The sequence below is a fragment of the Trachypithecus francoisi genome, unplaced genomic scaffold, assembly GCF_009764315.1.
Source record: "Trachypithecus francoisi isolate TF-2019V2 unplaced genomic scaffold, Tfra_2.0 Lachesis_group11, whole genome shotgun sequence".
NCBI classification, from domain to species: domain Eukaryota; kingdom Metazoa; phylum Chordata; class Mammalia; order Primates; family Cercopithecidae; genus Trachypithecus; species Trachypithecus francoisi.
In genome coordinates, this window is record NW_022681456.1 from 24,131,868 (window position 1) to 24,157,628 (window position 25,761).

Consider the following 25,761-nt stretch of genomic DNA (forward strand, 5'->3'; position numbering starts at 1 on the left):
CGTATTCAGTTAGGAAAAGAATAAGTCAAATTGTCCCTGTTTGCAGATGACATGATTGTATATTTAGAAAACCCCATCATCTCAGCCCAAAATCTCCTTGAGCTGATAAGCAACTTCAGCAGTCTCAAGATACAAAATCAATGTGCAAAAATCACAAGCATTCTTATGCACCAGTAACAGACAAACAGAGAGCCAAATCATGAATGAACTCCCATTCACAATAGCTTCAAAGAGAATAAAATACCTAGGAATCCAACTTACAAGGGATGTAAAGGACCTCTTCAAGGAGAACTACAAACCACTGCTCAGTGAAATCAAAGAGGACACAAACAAATGGAAGAACATACCATGCTCATGGATAGGAAGAATCAATACTGTGAAAATGGCCATACTGCCCAAGGTAATTTAGAGATTCAATGCCATCCCCATTAAGCTACCAATGAGTTTCTTCACAGAATTGGAAAAAACTGCTTTAAAGTTCATATGGAACCAAAAAGACCCCACATTGCCAAGACAATCCTAAGCCAAAAGAACAAAGCTGGAGGCATCACGCTACCTGACTTCAAACTATACTACAAGGCTACAGTAACCAAAACAGCATGGTACTGGTACTAAAACAGAGATATAGACCAATGGAACAGAACAGAGTCCTCAGAAATAATACCACACATCTACAGCCATCTGATCTTTGACAAACCTGACAAAAATAAGAAATGGGGAAAGGATTCCCTATTTAATAAATGGTGCTGGGAAAATTGGCTAGCCATACGTAGAAAGCTGAAACTGGATCCTCTCCTTACACCTTATACAAAAATTAATTCAAGATGGATTAGAGACTTAAATGTTAGACCTAAAACCATAAGAACCCTAGAAGAAAACCTAGGTAATACCATTCAGGACATAGGCATGGGTAAGGACTTCATGTCTAAAACACTAAAAGCAATGGCAACAAAAGCCAAAATTGACAAATGGGATCTAATTAAACTAAAGAGCTTCTGCACAGCAAAAGAAACTACCATCAGAGTGAACAGGCAACCTACAGAATGGGAGACAATTTTTGCAATCTACTCATCTGACAAAGGGCTAATATCCAGAACCTATTAAGAACTCAATCAAATTTACAAGAAAAAAACAAACAACCCCATCAAAAAGTGGGCAAGGATAGGAATAGACATTTCTCAAAAGAAGACATTCATACAGCCAACAGACACATGAAAGAATGCTCATCATCACTTGCCATCAGAGAAATGCAAATCAAAACCACAATGAGATACCATCTCACACCAGTTAGAAGGGCAATCATTAAAAAATCAGGAAACGACAGGTGCTGGAAAGGATGTGGAGAAATAGGACCACTTTTACACTGTTGGTGGGACTGTAAACTAGTTCAACCATTGTGGAAAACAGTGTGGCAATTCCTCAAGGATCTAGAACTAGAAATATCATTTGACCCAGTCATCCCATTACTGGGTATATACCCAAAGGATTATAAATCATGCTGCTATAAAGACACATGCACACATATGTTTATTGCAGCACTATTCACAATGGCAAAGACTCGGAATCAACCCAAATGTCCATCAGTGACAGACTGGATTAAGAAAATGTGGCACTTAGAAACATAAGATCAAAAAAAAAAAAAATCAAAAAAAAAAGAAAAATAAACAGAAACATAAAATCAAAAAAAAAAAAAAAGAAAGAAAATGTGGCACATATACACTGTGGACTACTATGCAGCCATAAAAAAGGATGAGTCTGTGTCCTTTGTAGGGACATGGATGCAGCTGGAAACCATCATTCTCAGCAAACTATCGCAAGAACAGAAAACCAAACACTGCATGTTCTCACTCATAGGTGGGTACTGAACAATGAGATCACTTGGACACAGGAAGGGGAACATCACACACCGGGGCCTACTGTGGGGAGGGGACAGGGGTAGGAATAGCATTAGGAGATACACCTAATGTAAATGACGAGTTAATGGGTGCAGCACACCAACATGGCACATGTATACATATGTAACAAACCTGCATGTTGTGCACATGTACCCGAGAACTTAAAGTATAATAATAAAAAAAAAAAAAAACCTAGAAGCAGAACCACCAAACAATCTAGCAATCCTACTGCTAAAAATATACTGAAAAGGAAGGAAATCAGTATATCGAAGAGATATCTGTACTCCCATGTTTACTGTAGCACTATTCACAATAGCCAAGATTTGGAATCAACCTAAAAGTCCATCAACAGATGATAGGATAAAGAAAATGTGGTACAGGCTGGGCACAGGGGCTCATGCCTATAATCCCAGCACTTTGGGAGGCTGAGGCGGGTGGATCATCTGAGGTCAGGAATTTGAGACCAGCCTGGCCAATATGGTGAAACCCCATCTCTACCAAAAATGCAAAAATTAGCTGGGCATGGTGGTGTGCACCTGTAATCCCAACGACTAGGGAGGCTGACGCAGGATAATTGCTTGAACCCAGGAGGTGGAGGTTGCAGTGAGCTGAGATCACACCACTACACTCCAGCCTCGGCAACACAGCGAGACTCCATTTCAAAAAAAAGAAAGAAAGAAAAAAGATAATGTGGTACCTTCACACAATGGAATACTATTCAGACATGAAAAAATAATAAGACCATGATTTGCAACAACGTGGATGGAACTGGAGAACATTATGTTAAATGAAATGAGCCATGCACAGAAAAACAAACTTTGCATGTTCTCACTCACTTGTGGGAGCTAAAAATTAAAACAACGGAACTCACAGACACAGAGAGTAGAATGATGGCTACCAGAGGCTGGAAAGGAAGAGATAGGGGCATGGAAGGCGAGGATGGTTAATGGGTGCAAAAATGTAGTGATTAATAGAATGAATACGGCCTAGTATTTGATATAGCACAACAGGGCGACTACAGTCAACAATTATTTATTGTACATTTTAAAATTAAAAGAGTATAATTGGAATATTCATAACACCATAACACAAAGAAAGGATAAATGCTGGAGGGGGATGGATACCCATTTACTCTGATGTGATTATTACACATTGCATGCCTGGGAGGTGGAGGCTGCAGTGAGCCGAGATTGTGCCATTGCACTCTAGCCTGGGCAACAGAGCAAGACTCCGTGTCAAAAAAACAAAAACAAAAACAAAAATCTCTTGCACCCTGTAAATATATATACTTACTATATACCCATAAAAATTAAAAATAAAAAAAAATTTAGAGTTCCCTTTAACCCAAGAGTTTATAACTCTGGGTCACATATTCTTAACAGGGGTGATACTGCCTCTGAAGAGACAAATATTTGTTCTTGGGAGTGAAAAACACTCACTCTTTTCATGAATAAAGCATAGATACATCTACAATATCCAAACGGATATGTGGTATATCTGTGATATTAAAATTTCACAAGACAGGGATTAGGATATAAAATGTGTCCAAAGGATCCTTGCAGGGAGTGATAATGATAAAAAGGTAAAGAAACATTTCTCTAGGTCTATGAATGCCCTGAAATTGTATAAAAGATATTTTCCCAGGGAGAACTATAGCTTTTACAGATTTCTCAAAGTGCTCTTTGGCCAGTCATTCCCCTGGGACAGTCAGCCAAGAGACGGGCGCGATGGACTAATGGGAGCAGCACATGGACCCCCGACCCAGGGCGGAGAAGTCCCAAGGCCCCGAGCCCATTTTCTCACCTGTAGCTGGGCGGCCGGCAGATTGACATCAGCGATCATTTCCGTGCAGGGATGTTCCACCTGCAAGCGAGGATTCAGCTCCAAGAAGTGGAAGCTGCCGTCCTGGCTGTAGAGGTATTCCACTGTCCCTGCACTCACATAACCCACGGTCTTGGCCAGGCGGACGGCACACTGTGAAGAAACAGAAAGAGGCCAAGAGGGTTCCAGAGGTCTTTTCAGGGAACTGTAAATGGTGACTATCAGTTCCTTCACCAAATGCAGACTCAGCAGCTGCTATGTGTGAAATATTTTGGGACTGGCCAGGTGTGGTGGCTCATGCCTGTCACCCCAGAACTTAAGGAGGCCAAGATGGGAGGATCACTTGAGGCCAGGAGTTCAAGGCCAGCCTGGGCAACATAGCAAGACTCTGTCTCTACAAAAAAAATTTTTTTTTAAATTAGCCAGACATGGTGACATATTCCTGTAGTCCCAGCTACTCGGGAGGCTGAGGTGGGAGGATCACTTGAGTCCAGGAGTTACAGGCTGCTGTGAACTACCATCGCACCACTGCACTCCAGCCTGGGCAACACAGTGAGACTCTGTCTCAAAAAAGAAAAGAAATATTTGGGGAGTTCACAGACGGGCTAATCCAATAAACCTGTGTGATGCTGAAATCACCTCTGGAATGGGCCCTCCTCCCTCCTGTTAGGCACCCATGCCACCATCCGGCCACACTGACGGTAGAAAGTTCTTCCTGACTCTGAGCTGAGACGGCTCTCTCTGAAGCTGCCCCCTGGGCTTTAAGAAGTGTACCTGCTCCATGAACTCGAATATGGCCAGCGGGGCGATGGTGGCCGGTGCTTCCTCAACAATCTTCTGATGCCGCCGCTGGATGGAGCAGTCACGACCAAACAGAGACACAGCATTCCCATACTGGTCGGCGAGGATCTGAACTTCCAGGTGACGGGCGTGCTGGGCCAGCTTCATGAGAAAGATGGGTGAGCCTGGGATCTCACTCTGTACCTGTCAGGGGAAGCAGAGCAGCCTGATCTTCATGGGGAAACCAGCTCTGGAAGCTTCTGGAAGTTCTCAGGAGAGAACATAAAACAAAGGCAGTGATGTGTTTAGGGTACTCATCCAGGACTCTGCTGATCTTTTACTTTTGTTGTCTCAAAGACATAATATTCTGTGGAGTCCTGACTCCACAGTAACAATGAGAAAGGGGCCGGCCCCAGGTGGCGGAGGGCCCCAGGTGGGGAAGAACAATGAACAACTGCTTTAAGAGATGACTAATCACAAACAACCCCAGGACATAACAACCTCATAGCCCCTCCTCCAGCACCACCCTATAAAACCTCCCACCAGCCCTTGCCTCTTTGCAGCCAGCCCCTTCTCAGCTGTGCTGCCTGTTGCAGTCTTGCAACATATTTTCATACTTCCTCCAATAAATCTGCCTTTCTTTACCTACAATTGTTTTGGTAAATTCCTTTATCATCTGCACCACCAGCCCCAGATAGTCACTACCTGCCAACATATTCTCTTTTTAAGTCAAACTTTGTGAAATGGTAAAATCTCCCCACAATCACATCCCCTAAAGATAATGTATTGTTAAGAGTTTGGTGCCCAAACTGGCTTTCTTCTATGCATATAGCGACACATACAGAGAAAGCTTCTTTGAATGAAAATGGGACCAAAACATACTAATCTGTGGTTGTCTTTTTCTTCCACTTACTGCTCTTTCTCAGCTAGCTCTCCCAGGTGGAATCTAAGGACAAACTTACTTCATCCTGTTAAGAGCTGAAAGGCATTGTTTTATAGGCACGTCTTCTAGAGATTCTTAAAGACAATGTGAAAAGTATTCACGCACAATGATTTCTAAGACAAATTAAGTTTAAAAAAAGTAATTTGCAATAATGTATAGGATGAACTCACGCAAAAAAATAATAAAACAACTGTATGAATGTCTATGTAAAAGTATATACAGTGACAGTGCTGAAAAGAGATCCCCCTGGCAGCTGCTAACAGTGGTTACATCTGAGAAAGGAAAGTTGGAAGGTGATGGGGGAAAAGGGTTTTTCCTTTTTTATTCTTAACACGTTGCTGACTTGATTGACTCTCTACATGACGAAGATATTCATAGTGCACTCATGTAAGTAAAATAAAAAAGCTTGGGGGTCTGTGTGCACATGAGGGCCTGGGATATGTGGGAACTCTCTATTCTTTCTGCTTCATTTTGCTGTGACCCTAAAACTGCTCTAATAAATAAAGTCTATTTTTAAAAAGCAAAAAAGCTTTAAAATCTGTATGACCTCTAATGCAACATGGAATCCAGGAATGAATCCTGCAACAGGAAAAGGACATTAGTGCAAAAACTGATGAAATTCAATCTAGTCTGGAGTTTACTGAACAGAAAAGTGCCCATGTTAATCTCTTAGTTGCAAAGTTATATGAAAAATATTAACGAGTGAAACTGGGTGAAGGATAGACATGAACTTTTTGTACTGCTGCTGCAACTTGCCTTTTAATATCAATTCTTCCCCCCACCCAAATCTCCAAAACACCTATATACTCCAACAGAGATACAATGGTAGTGAAACTGCTGCTTTATACAACACTCACATATTATACCAAGAGTGGTATAATCAGTAAAACTCCTAGAAAGCAATGTACTGATATGTGTTTGAAAGCACATGTAAAGGCCGGGTGCGGTGGCTCATGCCTGTAATCCCAGCCCTTTGGGAGGCTGAGGCGGGCGGACCACGAGGTCAGAAGATCGAGATCATCCTGGCTAACATGGTGAAACCCTGTCTCTACTAAACATACAAAAAATTAGCCGGGCATGGTGGCGGGCGCCTGTAGTCCCAGCTACTTGGGAGGCTGAGGCAGGAGAATGGCGTGAACCCAGGAGGCAGAGCTTGCAGTAGGCAGAGATCGTGCCACCACACTCTAGCCTGGGTGACACAGCAAGACTCTGTCTCAAAAAAAAAAAAAAAGAAAAATGGAAGTGCATGTAAAGTGCATGCTATTTAACTAAGTCTTTCTCCCCAAGTCTTTATCCAAGAAAAAAATTCAGAAGAGGAAAAAAAATAGCTAAGTGTTATTTATAGTACTAAATATCATATTATACTATAGTATTATTATTCATAACAAAGTGGAAATAAGCTAAACATTTAACAAAAAAGGAAAGGTTTCATAAATAAGGCTAGAGCCACACATAAAATATTGAGTAATCATCAAAATAATTGCCAGGGCTGGAATAACATAATAATATTCATGATCTACAATTTGAAATATTTTAAATGCAGAACAAAATTTTGTGTAGACTGAATACAGTTCTTTAAAATATACATATGAAGAAGGTCTAGAAGAAAACCTAGAAATATTAAAATAGTTAGCTTTAAGAATGGGAAGATTGTCAGTATAAATGTTTTCTAAACATTGCTAGTAACAGACATAAGGTTTTAAAAGAAGAAAACTAGCTACCAGTAAGTAAGTAAATATGCCATTTGTTCCTACAGTTAAAATTGATCAGGCAGGGCGCAGTGGATCACACCTGTAATCCCAGCACTTTGGGATGCCAAGGTGGGCGGATCACTCAAGGCCAAGAGTTTGAGACCAGTCCAGCCAACATAGTGAAACTCTGTCTCTACCAAAAAGACAAAAATGAGCTGGGTGAGGTGGCACACGCCTGTAATCCCAGCTACTCGGGAGGCTGAGGCACTAGAATCGCTTGAACCTGGGAGGCAGAGGTTGCAGTGAGCTGAGATCGTGCCACTGCACTCCAGCCTGGATGACAGAGTGAGACTCTGTCTCAAAAATAAAATAAAATAGATCATCTACAAACATTAGAAATACTAAGAGTACTAAAATTTATAAAATATGCCATTCCTCTATAGGCCAACATTGTCACAAACAGCTATTTTGATCCTGTATCTCTGAAATCATTTCTAGATACCCTGATTTATAGACTTGAACTACCTAAAAGATGCTGTCAAGATCAACACAAAACCATGGGCTTTTCTGAGTAAAAATGTATGCATTTGTTGCAAAATACAATACAACAATACATCCAGCTCCTACAAATGTCTTCTTGACAGTCACAGAATAATGCTAAGAGAAATAATCTGGCAGCCCACAAACAATTCCCAAAGACAGATGCGAAAAGACACAGCAAGAACTGCTCACTTGTCTGAAAAGGATCGGGAAGTCCTCCGCACTCTCAGCCTTCCGGATTCCCTTCCCTCCGCCACCTTCAGAAGCTTTGATCATCAATGGAAAACCAATTTTTTCTGCTGCCTGGATGCAAAGGGACAAACAGACCTCTTTAGAGATTAGCCAGTTGCCAACCGCTCCCAGGACAGAGGCAGTTCGGTTCTGGCCCCCCGGCCCCCGCAGGCTCTGCATTTACCTCCAAGCCTTCATCTACGTCTTTCACACAACCCTGGTCATAAACATCTTCTGGGACACTGATGATTCTTCCCTGCTGCAGATCATCTTCTGTCCACTCCACTGTCAGGCCTGGAGAGTCACAAAGAAAGCTGATTCCTCCCAAATCCAGGAGAAACACACACAACCCAGAAACCGCAGGGCCTCTCCCTCCTGACGTAGTGCTAGACCTGGGCTTCTGGACCAGTGGAATACAGACACTCCCTTCAGCTTCTCACAATAGCTTTTCATTTCCTCAAGAACTAACCCAACCTTGAATGAGAAATCAAGCTTAAGAAACTAACTGCCAGGCACGGTGGCTCATGCCTACAATCCCAGCACTTTGGGAGGCTGAGGTGGGGGGACCGCTTGAACCCAGGAGTTTAAGACCAACCCTGGCAACATAGTGAGACCTTGTCTTTACAAAAAAATGTTTATAATTAGCCAGGCATGGTGGCATGGGCCTGTAGCCCCAGCTACTGGAGAGGCTGATGCAGGAGGATCACTGGAGCCCAGGAGGTCAAGACTGCAGTGAGCCATGATCATGCCACTACAGTCTAGCCTGGGTGACAGAGTGAGACCCTGTCTCAAAAACAAAACAACAAAAAAGGAAAGAAACTCAGACTGAGTCTACCAACAACAGCCGTATTAATCTAAATCCAAAAAAAGTCCCAATTCTACCTTATGGAATCATTTATATGTGAATAATTATTTACCAAAACCATGCAAAGATTTAACAAATGAAAGTAAATTTTCCATCCCAAATTTAAAATTCAACTTTTAGGGGGAAAAAAAATCAAATTTAATAGGAAACTTCTGAGACTGTCCTACTTATTTTTTAATTTGTCCTAGAAATTCCACTGTTAGGAATTTATCCTAAGAAAATTATTAAAATGCACACATAAATTTAGCTGTAAGATTATCAAAGCTCCATTCCTTTGAATATTCTTTAAATTAGAAAAAATAAATTGGAAACAATCTAAATTATTTAACTATGAGGACTGTTAAGTCAATTATGATACATCCGTAAGACATAATAATCCTATGCAGGCATCTTAAAGGGTATAAAGTATATTTTTTACATAGAAAGATATTCATTAGTGGGAAAAAAAGTCACAAACTAGGGAATGTAAGATGGGTTGCTGCTTCCTTTTAAAGACAGGGTCTTATCACCCAGGCTGGAGTGCAGTGGTGCCATCATAGTTCACTGTAACCTCAACCTCCTAAGCTCAAGCCATCCTCCTGCCTCAGCCTCCTGAGTAGTTGGGACTACAGGCATGCACCACCACAACCAGTTAATTTTTTTTTTTTTTTTTTACTTTGTCTAGAGATGGGGTCTTGCTCTATTGCCCAGGCTGGTCTTGAACTCCTGGCTTCAAGTGATCCTCCTCCCTCAGCCTCTTAAAGCACTGGGATTACAGACATGAGCCACTGGCCAAGATTTGTCTTTTTTTTTTTTTTTTTTTTTCAATAGTATGCCAAGAAAAATGTTGGAAAGGTAGATACCCACAGTGTAATACATGTTCAGCACTGGGTCATAGGATTATGAATGATTTCCATTTCTTTTTTGTACCTCTTGTATTTTCTAAATTGCCTACGATAAATTGTACCACTTGTTTACTAACTTAAAATTTTAAAATATTTTGCTAGTGACTAAAAAACAAAAGTAACATTTGTAACAGAAAGAATTGTTACAAGCATACTTCTGTCACCCTGATTGTTCACATTACCAAGACTGGGCTGAGAAGCTCCCCCAGAGGGAAGCTCGGGGTCCCTTACCGCTTCCACTCCAGGGCAGGGTTGGGACCTGCAGCGTCTGGGCGACAATGGTGGAGGCGATCTTATCTCCTAAGGCCCACATGGCCTCACTGGGAGGGCCTGAGGAGTTGGGGACAAGAAGGGAAGCAGAATCTGGTCAGTCACAAGACCCTCGAGGCTGAGTGCCGACCGAGTGCATGGTGGTGGGGCCAGGTGAGGAGAAGATGACAGAGAAAATTCTCTGGTCCCAGCTCTCAAGGAGCTTAACCTCATGTCAGGGAAGGAAAAAATCTGTTAGTCTGCTATTGCATCAGTCAACTTTCAACACATGTGGATTGTAAACCTGTTGTGAGTTACAACCTAGACTACAGTGACATACACAAAATACACTTTGGGGGGAAGGCAGAAAGCTAGATCAAAGAGGTAAGCTAGGAGCTCAAAGAGCTGGACCATAGGTTAGCAAACTCTTTCTATAAAGAGCCAGATGGGAAATATTTTCAGTTTTGCGAGCCTGCAGGTCTCTGTCACAATGACTCAACTTTGCCAGTGTAGGGTGAAAGCAGCCATAGGCAATACATAAATGAATGAGCAAGACCATGTTTTAATAAAAGTTTATTTACAAAGGCAAGCCATGGGCTGCATTTGTCCAGTGGGCTGGATCATCAACCTCCAGAGGAATTAAGACTGATAATGAGAGTCCTGGATGACTGTCAGACAGGACAGATGCCCGTATGTACTCAGAGCCCACAGACAAAGAAAACGTCAATGGGCATGGGACTCCCGGCTGCGCCTCAGGTGAACATCAGGTATTGATCTGCACTGAGCTGCTTCACATTTGGGCAAGACTGTTTTCAGACCCACAGGTAAGGAGAAGCAGGGATGTATTACATGATAGTAAATGATTCCCCTAAACTACACAAGGACATGGATATAATTACACGCACAAATTTGTTCCACACATAAACTCACGTCACAGGGGTTTGTGGTACAGATTACTTCATCACCCAGGTACTAAGCCTAGTACCCAATAGTTATTTTCTGCTTTTCTCCCTCCTCCCGCCTTTCACCCTCAAGTAGTGTCTGCTGTTGCCCTCTTTCTGTCCATGTATTCTCATCATTTAGCTCCCACTTATAAGTGAGAACACGTAATATTTGGTTTTCTGTTCTTGTGTTAGTTTGCTAAGGATAATGGCTCCATCCATGTTCCCGCAAAAGACATACTCTCAGTATTTTTGATGGCTGTGTAGTATTCGATGGTGTATATGTACCACATTTGCTTTATCCAATCTGTCATTGATGGGCATTTAGGTTTGATCCCATGCCTTTGCTATTGTGAATAGTGCTGCAATAAACATTCATGTTCATGTGTCTTTACGGTCGAATGATTTTATATTCCTCTGGGTATATACCCAGTAACAGGATTGCTGGTAGTTTTATTTTTGGCTCTTTGAGGAATTGCCATATGCTTTCCACAATGGTTGAACTAGTTTACACTCCCACCAACAGTGCATAAGCATTCCCTTTTCTCCACAATCGCATCAGAATCTGCCAAGAAATGGTATCTCACTGTGGTTTTGACTTGCCTTTCTCTAATGATCAGTGATGTTGAGCTTTTTTTTCATATGCTTGTTGGCTGCCTGTGTGTCTTCCTTTGAAAAGCGGGCAGTTCCTAATTCCATGACTTGGCAGATTAGCTGTGTGCCCTTCCACCCTGGGACTCACTCACTCCTCACAATGAAAGTGTGACGTGGGAAATCAAAGGGACCTCCGCTTTACAGGACAGGAGTAGAAAGAGGGTCAGACCCAGCAGAATGTCCCAGCAACACCCCAATTCCCATGTATCCGATGGGGACACACTCTACCTAAGAAAGCAACTCCATTCTTGCACAGCAGCTCCGGAAGTTTAGGGTTTTCGGAAGCATGGCCCCAGCCAGCCCACACCGCCTGCAAACACAGAAAGGGGTGAGCAACAATCTTCCTTCAAGAATATGCCTCCCAGCTGGGCACAGTAACTCACACCTGTAACCCCAGCACTTTGGGAGGCCGAGGCAGGATCACTTGAGCCCAGGAGTTCAAGACCAGCCTGGCCAACATGGCGAGATCCTGTTTATAAAATTTTTTTAAAAAAAGAATGTGCTTTGCATCACTTGAACACTCTTTTCTATCAGCCCAGGAATTTGGAGCCTTGTGGGACCTGGACCCTCTGCCCCTTGTGAACTGTGGAATTGAACTAGAACCAAGGGGCATCAACCCACACTCAGAGACCACGCTCAGGTACCCTGGTCCATCTACCTGCACGGGGATTCTCTTGGCAATGTCCACAATCAGCTCCACATTGGCATAGTTGTTGTTATTAGGCCCTCCTGGGACGGGGACGTACTGATCCGCCATCTTGATGTACTCTGAAATTAAATGGGAGCGAGAAGAAAGGAACTGCTGACAGACGGACGTCAATGGCAGAACATTACAAGATGTGACTGTGTACAGCCATGGAAAGCAGAACCATGCAGACTTCTACGGCAACAACGGACAAATATATATGAAAATGTAAAGAGGGCCGGGCGCGGGGGCTCAAGCCTGTAATCCCAGCACTTTGGGAGGCCGAGATGAGCGGATCACGAGGTCAGGAGATGGTGACCATCCTGGCTAACACGGTGAAACCCTGTCTCTACTAAAAAATACAAAAAAAAAAAAAAAAAAAAAAAACTAGCCGGGCGAGGTGGCGGGCGCCTGTAGTCCCAGCTACTCAGGAGGCTGAGGCAGGAGAATGGCATGAACCCGGGAGGTGGAGGAGCGTGCAGTGACCTGAGATCTGGCCACTGCACTCCAGCCTGGGTGACAGAGCAAGACTCCGTCTCAAAAAAAAAAAAAGAAAAGAAAAGAAAATTTAAAGAGAAGGCTGGTCATGGTGGCTCATGCCTATAATCCCGCACTTTAGGAGGCTGAGGCAGGCAGATCGCCTGAGCCCAGAAGTTCAAAACCAGCCTGGTCAACATGGTGAAATCCTGTCTCTACTAAAAATACAAAAATTAGCTGGGCATGGTGGTAGGCACCTGTAATGCAAAGTACTTGGGAGGCTGAGGTGGGCGAATTGCTTGAACCCAGGAGGTGGAGGTTGCAGTGAGCTGAGATCACGCCACACTGCACTCCAGCCTGGGTGATGGAACAAGACTCCGTCTCATTTAAAAAAAAAAAAAAAAAGGAAGAAAATTTAAAGAAAATGAAATATGATTTTAATTACGTGAAACAGATGTGTCTCTGGACAAGGCCTGGAAGGCCTGGAAGGGAATGAAGGACAAAGGAAGTAATCTGTCAACAGAGTGGGATTAGAGGTGGGTTTTAAAAAATATTTCCTATTTAAAGTTTATCTTAATATTGTTTTACCATTAAATAATACAATAGGGCTGGGCGCACTGGTGCACACCTATCATCCCAGCACTTTGGGAGGCTGAGGCAGGAGGATTGCTTGAGGCCAGGAATGCAAGATCAGTTTGGGCAATAAAGGGAGACCTTATCTCTAGAAAAAAAAAAAATAATAATAATCCAAAAAAAGTAGCCAGGAATGGTGGTGCATGCCTATAGTCCCGGCTATTTGGGAGGCTGAGGCAGGAGGATCATTTGAGCCTCAAAGGTCAACACTATAGTGAGCTGTGATGATGTCACTGCACTCCAGCCTTGGCGACAGAGCAAGGCCCTGTCTCAAAAAAAACCCCAAACAAACAAACAAACAAACAAAAATACAGTCAGAGTTTTAATTATGGTAAAAAAAAAAAAAAAAAACCGTAAAATTTACTATCTTAACCATTTTTGAGTGTACAGTTCAATAGTGAAGTATATTTATATCATGAAACAGATGTCCAGAACTTTTTCATTTTATGAATCTGAAACTCTATACTCATCAACAACTGCCTTTTTCTCCCTCCCTGAAGTCCTTGGCAACCGATGATATATACTCTCTCTCGCTCTCTCTATAAATTGCACTACTCTAGTTACCCTTTACACATGGAATCATGCAGTATTTGTCTTTTTGTGACTGGTTTATTTCACTTTTTGGGACCAGCACAATGTCCTCAAGGTTCATCCATGTTGTAACACATGACGGGATTTCCTTCCTTTTTAAGGCTGAACATAATGCAATATTTTGATTTTAAAATACGCTCTTTAAGCCAGAAATTCCACATCTAAGAATATGTCCTTAAAAAAACCACATGTTGGCTGGGCGCAATGGCTGACACCTATAATCTCAGCACTTTAGAAGGCTGAGGCGGGCAGATCACCAGAAGTCAGGAGTTCAAGACTAGCCTGGCCAACATGGGGAAACTCTGTCTCCACTAAAAATACAAAAATTAGCCGGTCATGGTGGTGCACGCCTGAAGTCCCAGCTACTTGGGAGGCTGAGGCACAAGAATTGCTTGAACCCGGGAGGTGGAGGCTGCAGTGAGCCAAGATCACACCACTGCACTCCAGCCTGGGCAACAGAGCAAGACTCCATCTCAAAAAAAAACAACAGACAAACAAAAACCCACACATCAATGAGGCCAAAGTCAGACAACAGCCACTGAGCGGTGTTTCGGACTAGGAAAAGTTAGACTCAATCCAAACACAGGGGTTGGGACATCTGTACTATGACATTTGCTACGATCCTGAAATTGAAGATTGTGGCACTTTATATGCAAACACAGAAAGAAACCCCAGAGCTGTTCCTTCCGGCCTGCCTGCCTCCTATGTTTATCAAACACAGAAATGTTGGCCAATGGGGAGATTCCAGAGATGACGAAGGGAGCGGCCAGACACGCTTCCTGGTCCTCATCCAGTTTTTCTTTTATGTTGGAGAAGATAAACAAGAAAATAAACACAATAACTACAGACTCAGGTCAGTGCTGGGAAGAAAATAAATGAGGTTCTCTGAGAGAGATGCAAGGATCATGGTGAGACCTACAGACTGGGTGGGGAGGGAGTCCACTGCACAAAGGGCTCTGGGAGAAGCACCTTCAATAGAGGATCCAGCAGGCACCAAGACTCTGCAACAGGCCCAGGAGCCGCCAGAGGCCAGCGTGACTGGTACCCGGCTGATGGAGGGCGAGAGGTTCGAGATGGAGTCAGGAGGGGACTTATGGGACTGGGTAAGAATCTTGAATTTTAGACTAACCAAGATGGGAGGACCCACTGGATAATGCTCTGAACTCTGAACTCCCATCCCACCTGCATCACATGACGGTTGTGTGACCCTGGACAAGTGATAAATTTACATCCCTGTGCCTCGACTGTGCCATCTGTAAAACAGAGCTATAAGTAACAAATGAGGCCATGTCCGTGCAGAGCTTGGGGCAGGAAGGCTTAGGGGATGGTGCTGAGGTTGCTACTACTGGGAAGAGCACACAGCCTCTGATGCATTTTAAGAAGAAGCACGAAAAGACCTGAAGACCTGACTTATGTTGGTTTTTGTTTTGCTTTTTTTTTTTTTTTTTTTGAGATAGTCTTGCTCTGTCGCCCAGGCTCGAGTGCAGTGGAGTGATCTCAGCCCACCACAACCTCCACCTCCTGGGTTCAAGCAATTCTCCTGCCTCAGCCTCCTGAATAGCTGGGACTACAGGCACCTGCCACCATGACTGGCTAATTTTTTGGAGGTATTTTTAGTAGAGATGGGCAGGCTGGTCTCAAAATTCCTGGCCTCAAGTGATTCGCCCATCTTGGCCTCCCAAAGCGCTGGGATTACAGGTGTGAGCCACTATGCTCGGATCTTAGTTATGCTTTTAGGTTTATGTTGTTTTATTTGAGACAGAGTCTCAGTCTGTTTCCCAGGCTGGAATGTAGTGGTGTAATCACAGCTCACTATAGCTTAGACCCCCTGGGCTGATCCTCCCACCTCAGCTTCCTGAGTAGCTGAGACTACAGGTGCGTGCCACTGTACCCAGTTATTTTTTTATTTTTATTTTTTGTAGATACAGGGTCTTATGTTGCCTGGGCTGCTCTCGAACTCAAGGGCTCAAGCAATCCTCCCGCCTCAGCCTCCCAAAGTGCTGGGATTACAGGCATGAGCCACCACTCTGGCCAAGGTTTTTGATTTTAACAACCTTCAGAAAACACAGCAGAATAAGTTATGTTTCTAAAAGGTCACTTTGGCTGCTGTGGGGAGTAGGGCCTATAAAAGGATAAGAATGTTCAGGAAAAAAGTAAATCATCCAACAGTTGTTTATAGAATGATTCATCATAAAAAACTCAGGCAAATGAACAGAAGAATGAACAAGTGATTGAAATACAATTACATCCACCTGCAGGAAAACACCAGGAGAAACAGCCCCCAATCTGCTAGAACACAGACATTTCTCAAAGATCCAATTTCCTCTGCATGTTAACCATTTGCATTTTTGTAAGGCACAGTCGTTCTTGATGTCAGCAGACGTTTTAATTAAATAAAGAAGGAAGGACAAATAAATATAGACTCATGAGAGGTCCTGACCATCTGGAGTCCAGGATGGACTTGCCTAGGCACAGGGGAAGGAGGCGAGGGCAGGCAAGGATGGGGCGTGGCGGGAGGAGAGGGTCAAGGCCCAGGTACCTGCGTTGGCCTTAAGGTCCTCAGGGGTCACCATCACAACAAACCGGATGGCCCGCTCGTTGCGGAACATCTCATAGGCCCACCTGCGGATGGAGCGCATGCACTTCACAGCGGCAATCCCGTTGTTGGCAATAAGCACCTGCACAGGAAGACAAGGAAGGAGCTGAAGATGCACATCTACCTGTGCTGGGGGCCACGTGCTACCCTGAGTCCACCTCTCAGCTGCAGAGCCTCCTGCAGCCCCTGCGACACAGCATTCCTCTTGGTATTTCTATGCATTTCCATGGCACACATCCCAGCACAGAGCAGGAGCTCAAATTCTGTCAGCCACATGAATGGATCATCAAATAGATGGATGAACGGATGGATGGATGGATGGATAGATGAATGGATGGGTGTTTGGATGAAATATATAGATACATTTTTTTAAATTTTATTTATTTATTTATTTTTTTGAGACAGAGTCTTGCTCTGTCACCCAGGCTGGAGTGTAGTGGTGCAATCACAGCTTACTGTAACTTCAACCTTCCAGGTTCAAGTGATCCTCCCACCTCAGCCTCCCGAGTAGCTGGGACTACAAGTGTACACCACCACATCCTGCTCATTTTTTTAATGTTTTTGCAAAGACAGGATTTTGTCATATTGTCCAGGCTGGGCACAAACTCGAACACAAACCCAGGCTGGGCTCAAATGATCTGCCCACCTCATCCACCCAAAGATCTGGGATTACAGGCATGAGTCACTGTGCCAAGCCCGGGGAAGAATTTTTTTATTCCTTTGGTGTAATCGTGATTACCCTTAACACTTTTGGATGTTTTACAGCACAATGTGTTTTACCTGCCTTATTTCATTTCATCCTCACATCAGCCCTTTGAAAGAGCTTTCACTATTATTTCTATTTGGGGGTTAAACTATTAAAACTCAGAGGAGCTAATTCACCCGCCCCAGGTCACACAGCAGAGTGAGGACTTGAACTTTCCCCAGTCTGACCTGTTCTCTGAACTGCCCTCATGGCTGGCTGTGCATTCTAAAGGCTAAAGGTCTTAGATGTGGTAAGGAGGAACAGTGGTCAATGCTGGTTGTCCTCAACCGCAGAGAGCAACAGAAAGAGTCCTGATTTCAATTCCCAGTTGCGTCATGAACTTGCTGTGTGGCCTTGAGAACACCCCTTCCCTCTCTGAGCTTTATGTCCACATGAAGAGGTACAACTGGCCAATCTCCTGGCCATGTCTCTGAAAAATAAAGCCAAAGCTCTAGTTTTTTGTTGTTTTCTTTTTTTGAGACAGGGTCTCTGATATGCCTTGGCTGTGTGCCCACCCAAATCTCATCTTGAATTGTAGTTCCCATAATCCTCACGTGTCATGGGAGGGACCCGGTGGGGGGTAATTGAATCATGGGGGTGGTTACTCCCATGCTGCTGCTCTCCTGATAGTGAGTGAGTTCTCACGAGATCTGATGGTTTTACAAGGGGCTTTCCCTCTTTTGCTTGGTACTGCTCCTTGCTGCCACCTTGTGAAGAAGGATGTGTTTGCTTCTCCTTCCACCATGATTGTAAGTTTCCTGAGGCCGCCCCACCCATGCAGAACTGTGAGTCAATTAAACCTTTTTCCTTTATAAATTATCCAGTCTTGGGTATGTCTTTATTAGCAGTGTGAGAGCAAACTAACACAGTCTCTGTCATCCAGGCTGTAGTGCAATCATAGTTCACTGCAGCCTCAACCCCTCAAGTTCATCTTGCCTCAGCCTCCTGAGTAGCTGGCACTAAAGGCATGCACCAGCACACTCAGCTAATTTTTTTATTTTTTGTAGAGATGGGGTCTTGCTATGTTACCCAGGCTGGTCTCAAACTCTTGGGCTCAATCAATCCTCCTGCCTTGCCCCCCAAAAGTGCTGAAATTACAGATGTGAGCCACCATGTCCAGCCCCTAGTTTTCTTGTTTAAAAAAAAAAAAAATTAGGCATATGGCTTCAAAGCTTGACTTACATAGCAATTTCATCATTTTAAGGCCTCCTTCATTGCTGTCTAATCTTCAAGATGTTTCTGAAGGGTAAGTCTCATTAGAGAGTTGGGATGTGATCACCTCTGTTTTACAGAAGGGGAAACTGAACTCAGATCTCACAGCCCATGAGTGGCGGCACTAGAATTTGACCTCAGGGTTTCTGGTTCAGGTGAAATGTTCTTCTACCCTGTCAAAAAATGCCTCTTGGGAAGACATGATGAAATGGCTGGGCTCCGGCTTTCTCAGTCGATTATCAAAGCAAAGCTCGGTCAAGAGGGAAGGACTTTGATGATCCCAGGATCATTTCCCTTGGCCCCATACGTTCTAGTGCAACAAATGTGGGAGCCCCATGGGGGAGAGGCTGCTGCGGTCCAGCTTGCGGCTCTAATCCCCACAGCAGCAGCTTTCCCACAAGGAGTGTACAAGAGAAGGCAAGCCGAGGTCAACTCCTAAGCCAGAAAGTACAACAGCTCTGGGCTGAGCCCTCCTGTGGCCGCCCGAGCCTCTCTGGGCTCCTGAGAATTCCACACTAGCCACCAACTGGGCTGAGTGCAAAACAGTCTCCTGGCGAGTGTGACAACAATGCAGCTTCTGGATCTCCACCCAGGAGACTTTAAATCCAAGGGTCTGGAGCAGGGTGGAAGAATCTGTATTTTCAACCATCAAGACTGTTGGCAAAGGCCAGGCGTGGCACGGTGGCTATGCTAGTAATCCCAAGACTTTAGGAGGCCAAAGAAGGAAGATCACTTGAGCTCAGGAGTTCAAGACCAGCCTGGGCAACATAATGAGACCCCTACTAGAAAAACAAAAAACAAAACTAGCCAGGCATAGTAGTGCACACCTACAATCCCAGCTGCTCAGGAGGCTGAGGCAGGAGGATCACTTGAGCCCAGGAGGTTGAGGCTGTAGCCAAACTATGATTGTGCCACTGCACTTTAGCCTGGGCAACAGAGTGAGACCCTATCTCTACAAAAATGATAACTTAAAAAAATAAAATAAAAAACGACCAGTGGCAGCCAGGTTTTGGAACCTGCATCCTGCATGAGTCTCTACCACTCAATACTGCACTTAGTGTGCTGGGTTGAGGGTGTGAGCTCTGGAGCCCAGCTCTGACACTGGGCAAGCAATCTCCCCTCTCTAAGCCTCAGTTTCCTCATCTGTAAAACAATACCCACTGACCAGGCTGAGGGAATGGCTAAATAAGATGCAATGATGTAAAGCAGGGGACATAATGCCTACCCCAGCACAGGCCCTCAATCGATGGCAGCTGTCACTGAGAATGTTATTATTATTATGACCCTGCTCTCCAGTAAAATGGAAAAGAACAAGGTCTTATAGCCCAACTGGCCTGGGTTCAAATCCCAGCTCCACCTCCTACTAATTACCTAATCTTGGACAACTAACATCAAATCTCTGAATACTAGTTTCTCCATGAATACAATAGCGATCATCAAACAGTCCGGATGACCCAGGGCCTTGTGCAGATGGTATAGGAGACAATGTGAAAAGCCTTCAGAACTGGCAAATCTCAGCTACTTCCCTTTCCTTACTGCCATTCTAGTAAGTCTGTCTCCTCTCCTCGAAGCAGCTACGAACCTCAGGAATGCACAGCTGGACTTATGCTTCCCATTCAGTAACCTAGAAAGTGGCCCCATTCCCAAAAGCACCCAGAGTCCTTTGCAGGAGCTTCCTGACCACGCCCAGAGGTCTCAGTCTGCCCATCTGTGAATGGGAGTGATGCACCTGTTGCATTGGGCTGTTGTGAGGGTGAAAAGCTCATGAAGTCAAGCACCCAGCACTGAGTGTCGCAAGAGTGTGGCCCTCACCCCCTCACCCCCTCTCTGCAGCAGGCAGAGATTCAGATTGATTCAGATTGAGCCTGAACCTGAATCTCCCACCTCCAGCTGAGAGGAGGGGCCCCTGCACCCCAACCAGACCCTACCCAGAGTGCCGAGACCCGTCTGTACCTTCTCGATGACCCGATCCCCGCCAAAGCGTGTGACAAACTCAGCGGGAGAAGCCACTGTAAAGTCTCTGTGCAGGTCCAGCTTCTTGTGTTCCCGTCCCCTCTTCACCAGGTGGAGTCCCGACATGCTCGGCCTGCAGAGTAAGAATGAGGGGCAGACGTGCATGACGGAAAAAGCCCGCGACTCAGAGCTCAGCACCTATAAAGCCAGTGGAGCAGAGAAGCCGAAGTGCACCAGAGCCCCTGTGCTTTGCACTTGCTCTCCAGAGCCCCTGAAGCAATTTACAAGGAGGCTCAAGGGCAGAAGCACCTTCTTTTTTTTTTTTTTTTTTTTTTTTGAGACAGGATCTCATTCTGTCACCCAGGCTGGTATGCAGTAGTGTAATCACAGCTCACTGCAGCCTCGACCTCCTTGGGTAGCTGGGATCACAGAGGTGCGCCACCAAGCCCAGCCAATTTTTTTTTTTTTTTTTTTTTTGAGATGGAGTCTCGCTCTGTCGTACAGGCTGGAGTGCAGTGGCCAGATCTCAGCTCACTGCAAGCTCCGCCTCCGGGGTTTACGCCATTCTCCTGCCTCAGCCTCCTGAGTAGCTGGGACTACAGGTGCCTGCCACCTCGCCCGGCCAGTTTTTTGTATTTTTTAGTAGAGACAGGGTTTCACTGTGCTAGCCAAGGTGGTTTCAATCTCCTGACCTCGTGATCCGCCTGTCTCGGCCTCCCAAGGTGCTGGGACTACAGGTTTGAGCCACCGTGCCTGGCCACCCAGCCAATTTTTAAACATTTTTGTAGAGATGGAGTCTCACTATGTCGCCCAGACTGGTCCAAACTCTTGAAGTCAAGTGACATCAAAGCCTTTCAAAGCATTGGGATTACAGGCATGAACTACTGTATCCAACTGAAAGCACCGTAAGAGGCCAGCTAAGGCCAGTACATGAACTAGAAGCAGCAGTTTCTTCTACCTGTCCCAAGGTGGATGTTTAGATTTTAAATCCTAATTTTGACTTTACATGCTCATCACTTAGGAACCCAAATAATACTAAAAAACTTATAACAAGGGTGAGAGTTTTATGATCAGGGAAGAAGTCCACACATTCTAATCGTTCAGACTTGTTACACAGTATTAATATATTTCATGTACTTTTCTACATTTGTATTTCAGAAGTTTTTTAATTTTATTTTTTGTAGAGACAGGGGTCTCACTTTGTTGCCCAGGCTGGTCTTGAAATCCTGGCTTCAAGCAATCCTCCCACCTCAGCCTTCCAAAACACTGGGATTATAAGGCATGAGCCACAATGTCCAGACCACAAAATTTCTTTAGAAAACTGAAAACAATTTTTTTTTTTTTTTTGAGGCGGAGTCTTGCTCTGTCGCCCAGGCTGGAGTGCAGTGACCGGATCTCAGCTCACTGCAAGCTCCGCCTCCCGGGTTTACGCCATTCTCCTGCCTCAGCCTCCCGAGTAGCTGGGACTACAGGCGCCCGCCACCTCGCCCGGCTAGTTTTTTGCATTTTTTTAGTAGAGACAGGGTTTCACCATGTTAGCCAGGATGGTCTCGATCTCCTGACCTCGTGATCCGCCCGTCTCGGCCTCCCAAAGTGCTGGGATTACAGGCTTGAGCCACCGCGCCCGGCCTGAAAACAATTTTTTAAATGTTTAACAACAAAACAGGTTTCCTGCCCTGTCCCTCCACACCAGAGGAAATTGATGCTGATTTTTTCTAGCAATTACACATCTCCATAGTCCTAAACAACATGTGTATACAATCTTGTGAGTCATCCATGTGAGACAGCGTCTACGGCCTTCCCATCCTGAGAGACGTGAATTTAGTTCTCTCACAAGGCCACCCCATCAGCTGCCCTCCACCAGCTGGTCAATACCATAGAAGTCCACTGTAATTTGGCAAACCGGGTACTCAATGTTTTACTAGTTTGTGATCATTATTCACATATGATGTTTGTGATCATTATTCACATATGAGAGCTGCAGTGTACCAGATTTTAGTTCCTTTTCGCCTTTTCCTGGAGTTAATGATTTTTTTCCTTTACCTAGTGTTCCTTGCACCTGTTGCTAAATCACCCCACTCCTCCTAATAGAGTCTCAGTACACATAAGATAATTGAGCAGGCCACATGCGGTGGCTCATACCTGTAATCCCAGCACTTTGGGAGGCCAAGGCAGGAGGACTGCTTGAGCCCAGGAGTTCAAGACCAGCCTGGGCAACATCTCATTAAAAATAATAATAAATAATTGATCAGTTCTTTTTTTCTTTCCACTAGTGATATCTCACCTGGAGGCCTCTGTTCTCCTTCCAAAGGTACTGGCTGTCCTCTAGGCCCCTACACCACCATCGCTTTGGGGCTTCCCTTTGCTGACATCCCTAGAATTCCCTTTGCCTTTCCTTGGGGTTGGATTCCTAAGTTGGGAGATTGGGTGGCTCTCTTTCTTGGTAGACTCCCTTGTTTCGCTGGGGCATATCCTCCAGTAGTTTCATCCACTTAACAAGATGGTAAAATGGCAGCGTGCATGACAAGATGACCTCAGTTTCCCTGCCCTGTTCTTGACTGAGCTTCCTCATCACCATCACCCTGGAGATTCCCTGGAGTCCATGTTGAATCCCCTGTTTCCTGTCTCCTGTGTGTTGCTCTTCCTTGGTTTACCCTCTGGTTTCAGTGGAAGACATCCTCAAGTAGCTTTCTAAGAAAGGCTATTCAGGGCCAGGCATGGTGGCTCACACCTGTAATCCCAGCACTTTGGAAAGCCAAGGAGGGAGAATTGCTTGAACCCGGGAGGCGGAGGTTGCAGTGAGCCGAGATTGCGCCACTGCACTCCAGACTGGGCAACAGGGTCAGACTCCATCTCAAAAAAAAAAAAAAAAAAAAAATTTAAATTAGCCAGGCACAGTGGCACCTGCCTGTAGTCCTAGTTACTCAGGAGGCTAAGGTAGGAAGATTGCTTGAGTCCAGGAGGTTAAGGCTGCAGTGAGCTAGGATTGCACCATTGCACTTCAGCCTTTCTCCTGCCCTCACATTCAGCCTTACCGCTTGGCTGTGTATGAAATGCTAGGGAGGGCCAGGCGTGGTGGCTCATGCCTGTAATCCTAGCACTTTGGGAGGCTGAGGTGGGTAGATCACTTGAGGTCATGAGTTTGAGACCAGGCCAGCCAATATGGTGAACCCCATCTCTACTAAAAATATAAAAGTTAGCCAGGCATGGTAGCATGCACCTGTAATCCTAGCTACTTGGGAGACTGAGGCAAGAGAATCACTTGAACCCGTGGGATGGAGGTTGCAGTGGGCTGAGATCATGCCACTGGACTCCAGCCTGGGCGACAGAGCAAGACTCTATCTCAAAGAAAAAGAAATTCTAGGAAGGAAAACCTTCTTCAGAGTTTTAGAAGCCTTGTGCCATTGTGTTGTGGCTTCCAAGGCTGCTAGAACGAGAGTAATTCTGATCCCTGATTCTTTGTAGGTGACCTGTTTTTTCATATCCAGATGCTTATAGGAACGTCCCTCCGTCCCCAGAACTCTACGATTTCACAGTGATGGGCTCAGGTGTGTGTCTGCTTCCACCAGTGGGGCTGCACATCTCTCAGGCCCTCTCAATCTGGAAACTCCCATCCTGGGAATTTGTCTTCAAACACTTCTTTGATGGGATGAACATAGTGGCTCACGCCTGTGATCCCAGCACTTTTGGAGGCTGAAGTGGTAAGATCACTTAAGGTCAGGAGTTAGAGACCAGCTTGGCCAACATGGTGAAACCCCATCTCTACTGAAAATACAAACATTAGCCGGGCATGGTGGTCTGCATGTGTAATCCCAGCTACTCGGGAGGCTGCAGCAGGAAAATCACTTGAACCCAGGAGGCGGATGTTGTAGTGAGCCAAGATTGCACCACTGCACTCCAGCCTGGGCAATAGAGCAAGACTCCATCTCAAAAAACAACAACAACAAAAAGAAACAAATACTTCCTTGCTGATGTCCTTACCTCTTTTTTTCTCTATTTTTTCCCGAAGTCCTATATTTGGATGTTGAAATTCCTACACTGGCCTACTGGTTTATGCATTTTCCCCCTCTCCTATTCACTCTCTTCTTCTACTCACTGGTTGATTTTCTCAGCCTCATCTTCTAAACATTCAGTGGGGTTCTTCATTTCTGCTATCATGTTTTTGATGTCTACGAACTTATTTTTGGCCTGCAAATGTTCCCTTTGTTATAGCATCCTCTTCCTATGAGTGCAACATCCTGTCTGACCTCAACGAGGATATTAATGAGAGCTTTTTAAGCTTCTCTTCTCCAGCGTGGTTTCTGTTTCTTCCAAGCTTCCTGCATCTGCTGGTTTGGACCTTGACTTATATATGAGAAACTGGACCTCAGGGCCGGGCACGGTGGCTCATGCCTGTAATCTCAGCACTTTGGGAGGCCAAGGCAGGTGAATCACCTGAGTTCAGGAGTTCGAGACCAGCCTGGTCAACATGGTGAAACCTCATCTCTACTAAAAATACAAAAAATTAGCCGGGCTTGGTGGTGTGCACCTGTAATCCCCCCTACTCGGGAGGCTGAGGCAGAAGAACTGTTTGAACCTGGAAGGCAGGGGTTGCAGTGAGCCACGATGGTGCCAATACACTCCAGCCTGGGCAACACGAGCAAAACTCCGTCTCAAAAAAAAGAAAAAGAAACTGGACCCAAATGTCAGGGAAGCTTTGGTTCCAACCTTGTGACTATGAGTGAGAACAGAATTTCTAAGACTGTGGTGGACCTGGTTGACCCTGTGCTCAATGTAGGGTGAGGTAGGAGGGGCTGTGTGCTGGGGATCCCCTGAGTCAGTATCTTCAGTGTCTTTCTCTCTCTCTGGCCAGATTCCCCAGGGAGAAGTTTTCCAGTCTTCTGCCTGGACAGTAAAGGTCAGCCAGGAGCCCCGAGGGAAAGGCGGAAGTTCTAAGCATTCAGCACCTATTCGGACCCTTATCTTCCTATTTGGGATATAGGCCCCATGCCCTCAGCTGTGCCTGTCGATCCCCTCTCCCAAAACCCTCTATATGTCCCTTTGAACTGCTGCCTTCTGTTGGGGTCGAAGTGGACAGCCCCCGCCACAGGAGACAGGGGAGGGGACCTGGGAGTCTTCTACCCAGTCCTTCTCATTTTGGTACCCTCCTTACCCCTCAGCTCCAGGGGCATCCCTTGCTGCCAGACACCATGCCTTTTGGGGGTTCTGTGGTACCTATGGCCAGGGGTCCCCAACTTTCCTCACTGCTCCATTAGGACTCAGCCTTAAGCCAGTGACCATTCATTCATCTACTTTCCAGCTTCTAAAAGGTTAATGCTACGCTGGGCATGGTGACTCACGCCTGTAATCCCAGCACTTTGGGAGGCGAAGATGGG

General features: G+C 45.1%; 1 protein-coding gene across 1 annotated transcript in view; it reads right to left on the reverse strand.

Moving 5' to 3' along the window:
- Positions 1-25,761, reverse strand: part of ACACB (acetyl-CoA carboxylase beta) — a 140,154-nt gene that overhangs the window by 88,116 nt on the left and 26,277 nt on the right. The window contains 9 exon segments of the mRNA XM_033220706.1: positions 3,699-3,869; positions 4,491-4,700; positions 7,863-7,973; positions 8,086-8,195; positions 9,882-9,980; positions 11,723-11,804; positions 12,153-12,262; positions 16,420-16,558; positions 20,387-20,519. Coding sequence (XP_033076597.1) covers positions 3,699-3,869; positions 4,491-4,700; positions 7,863-7,973; positions 8,086-8,195; positions 9,882-9,980; positions 11,723-11,804; positions 12,153-12,262; positions 16,420-16,558; positions 20,387-20,519 — 1,165 coding nt within the window.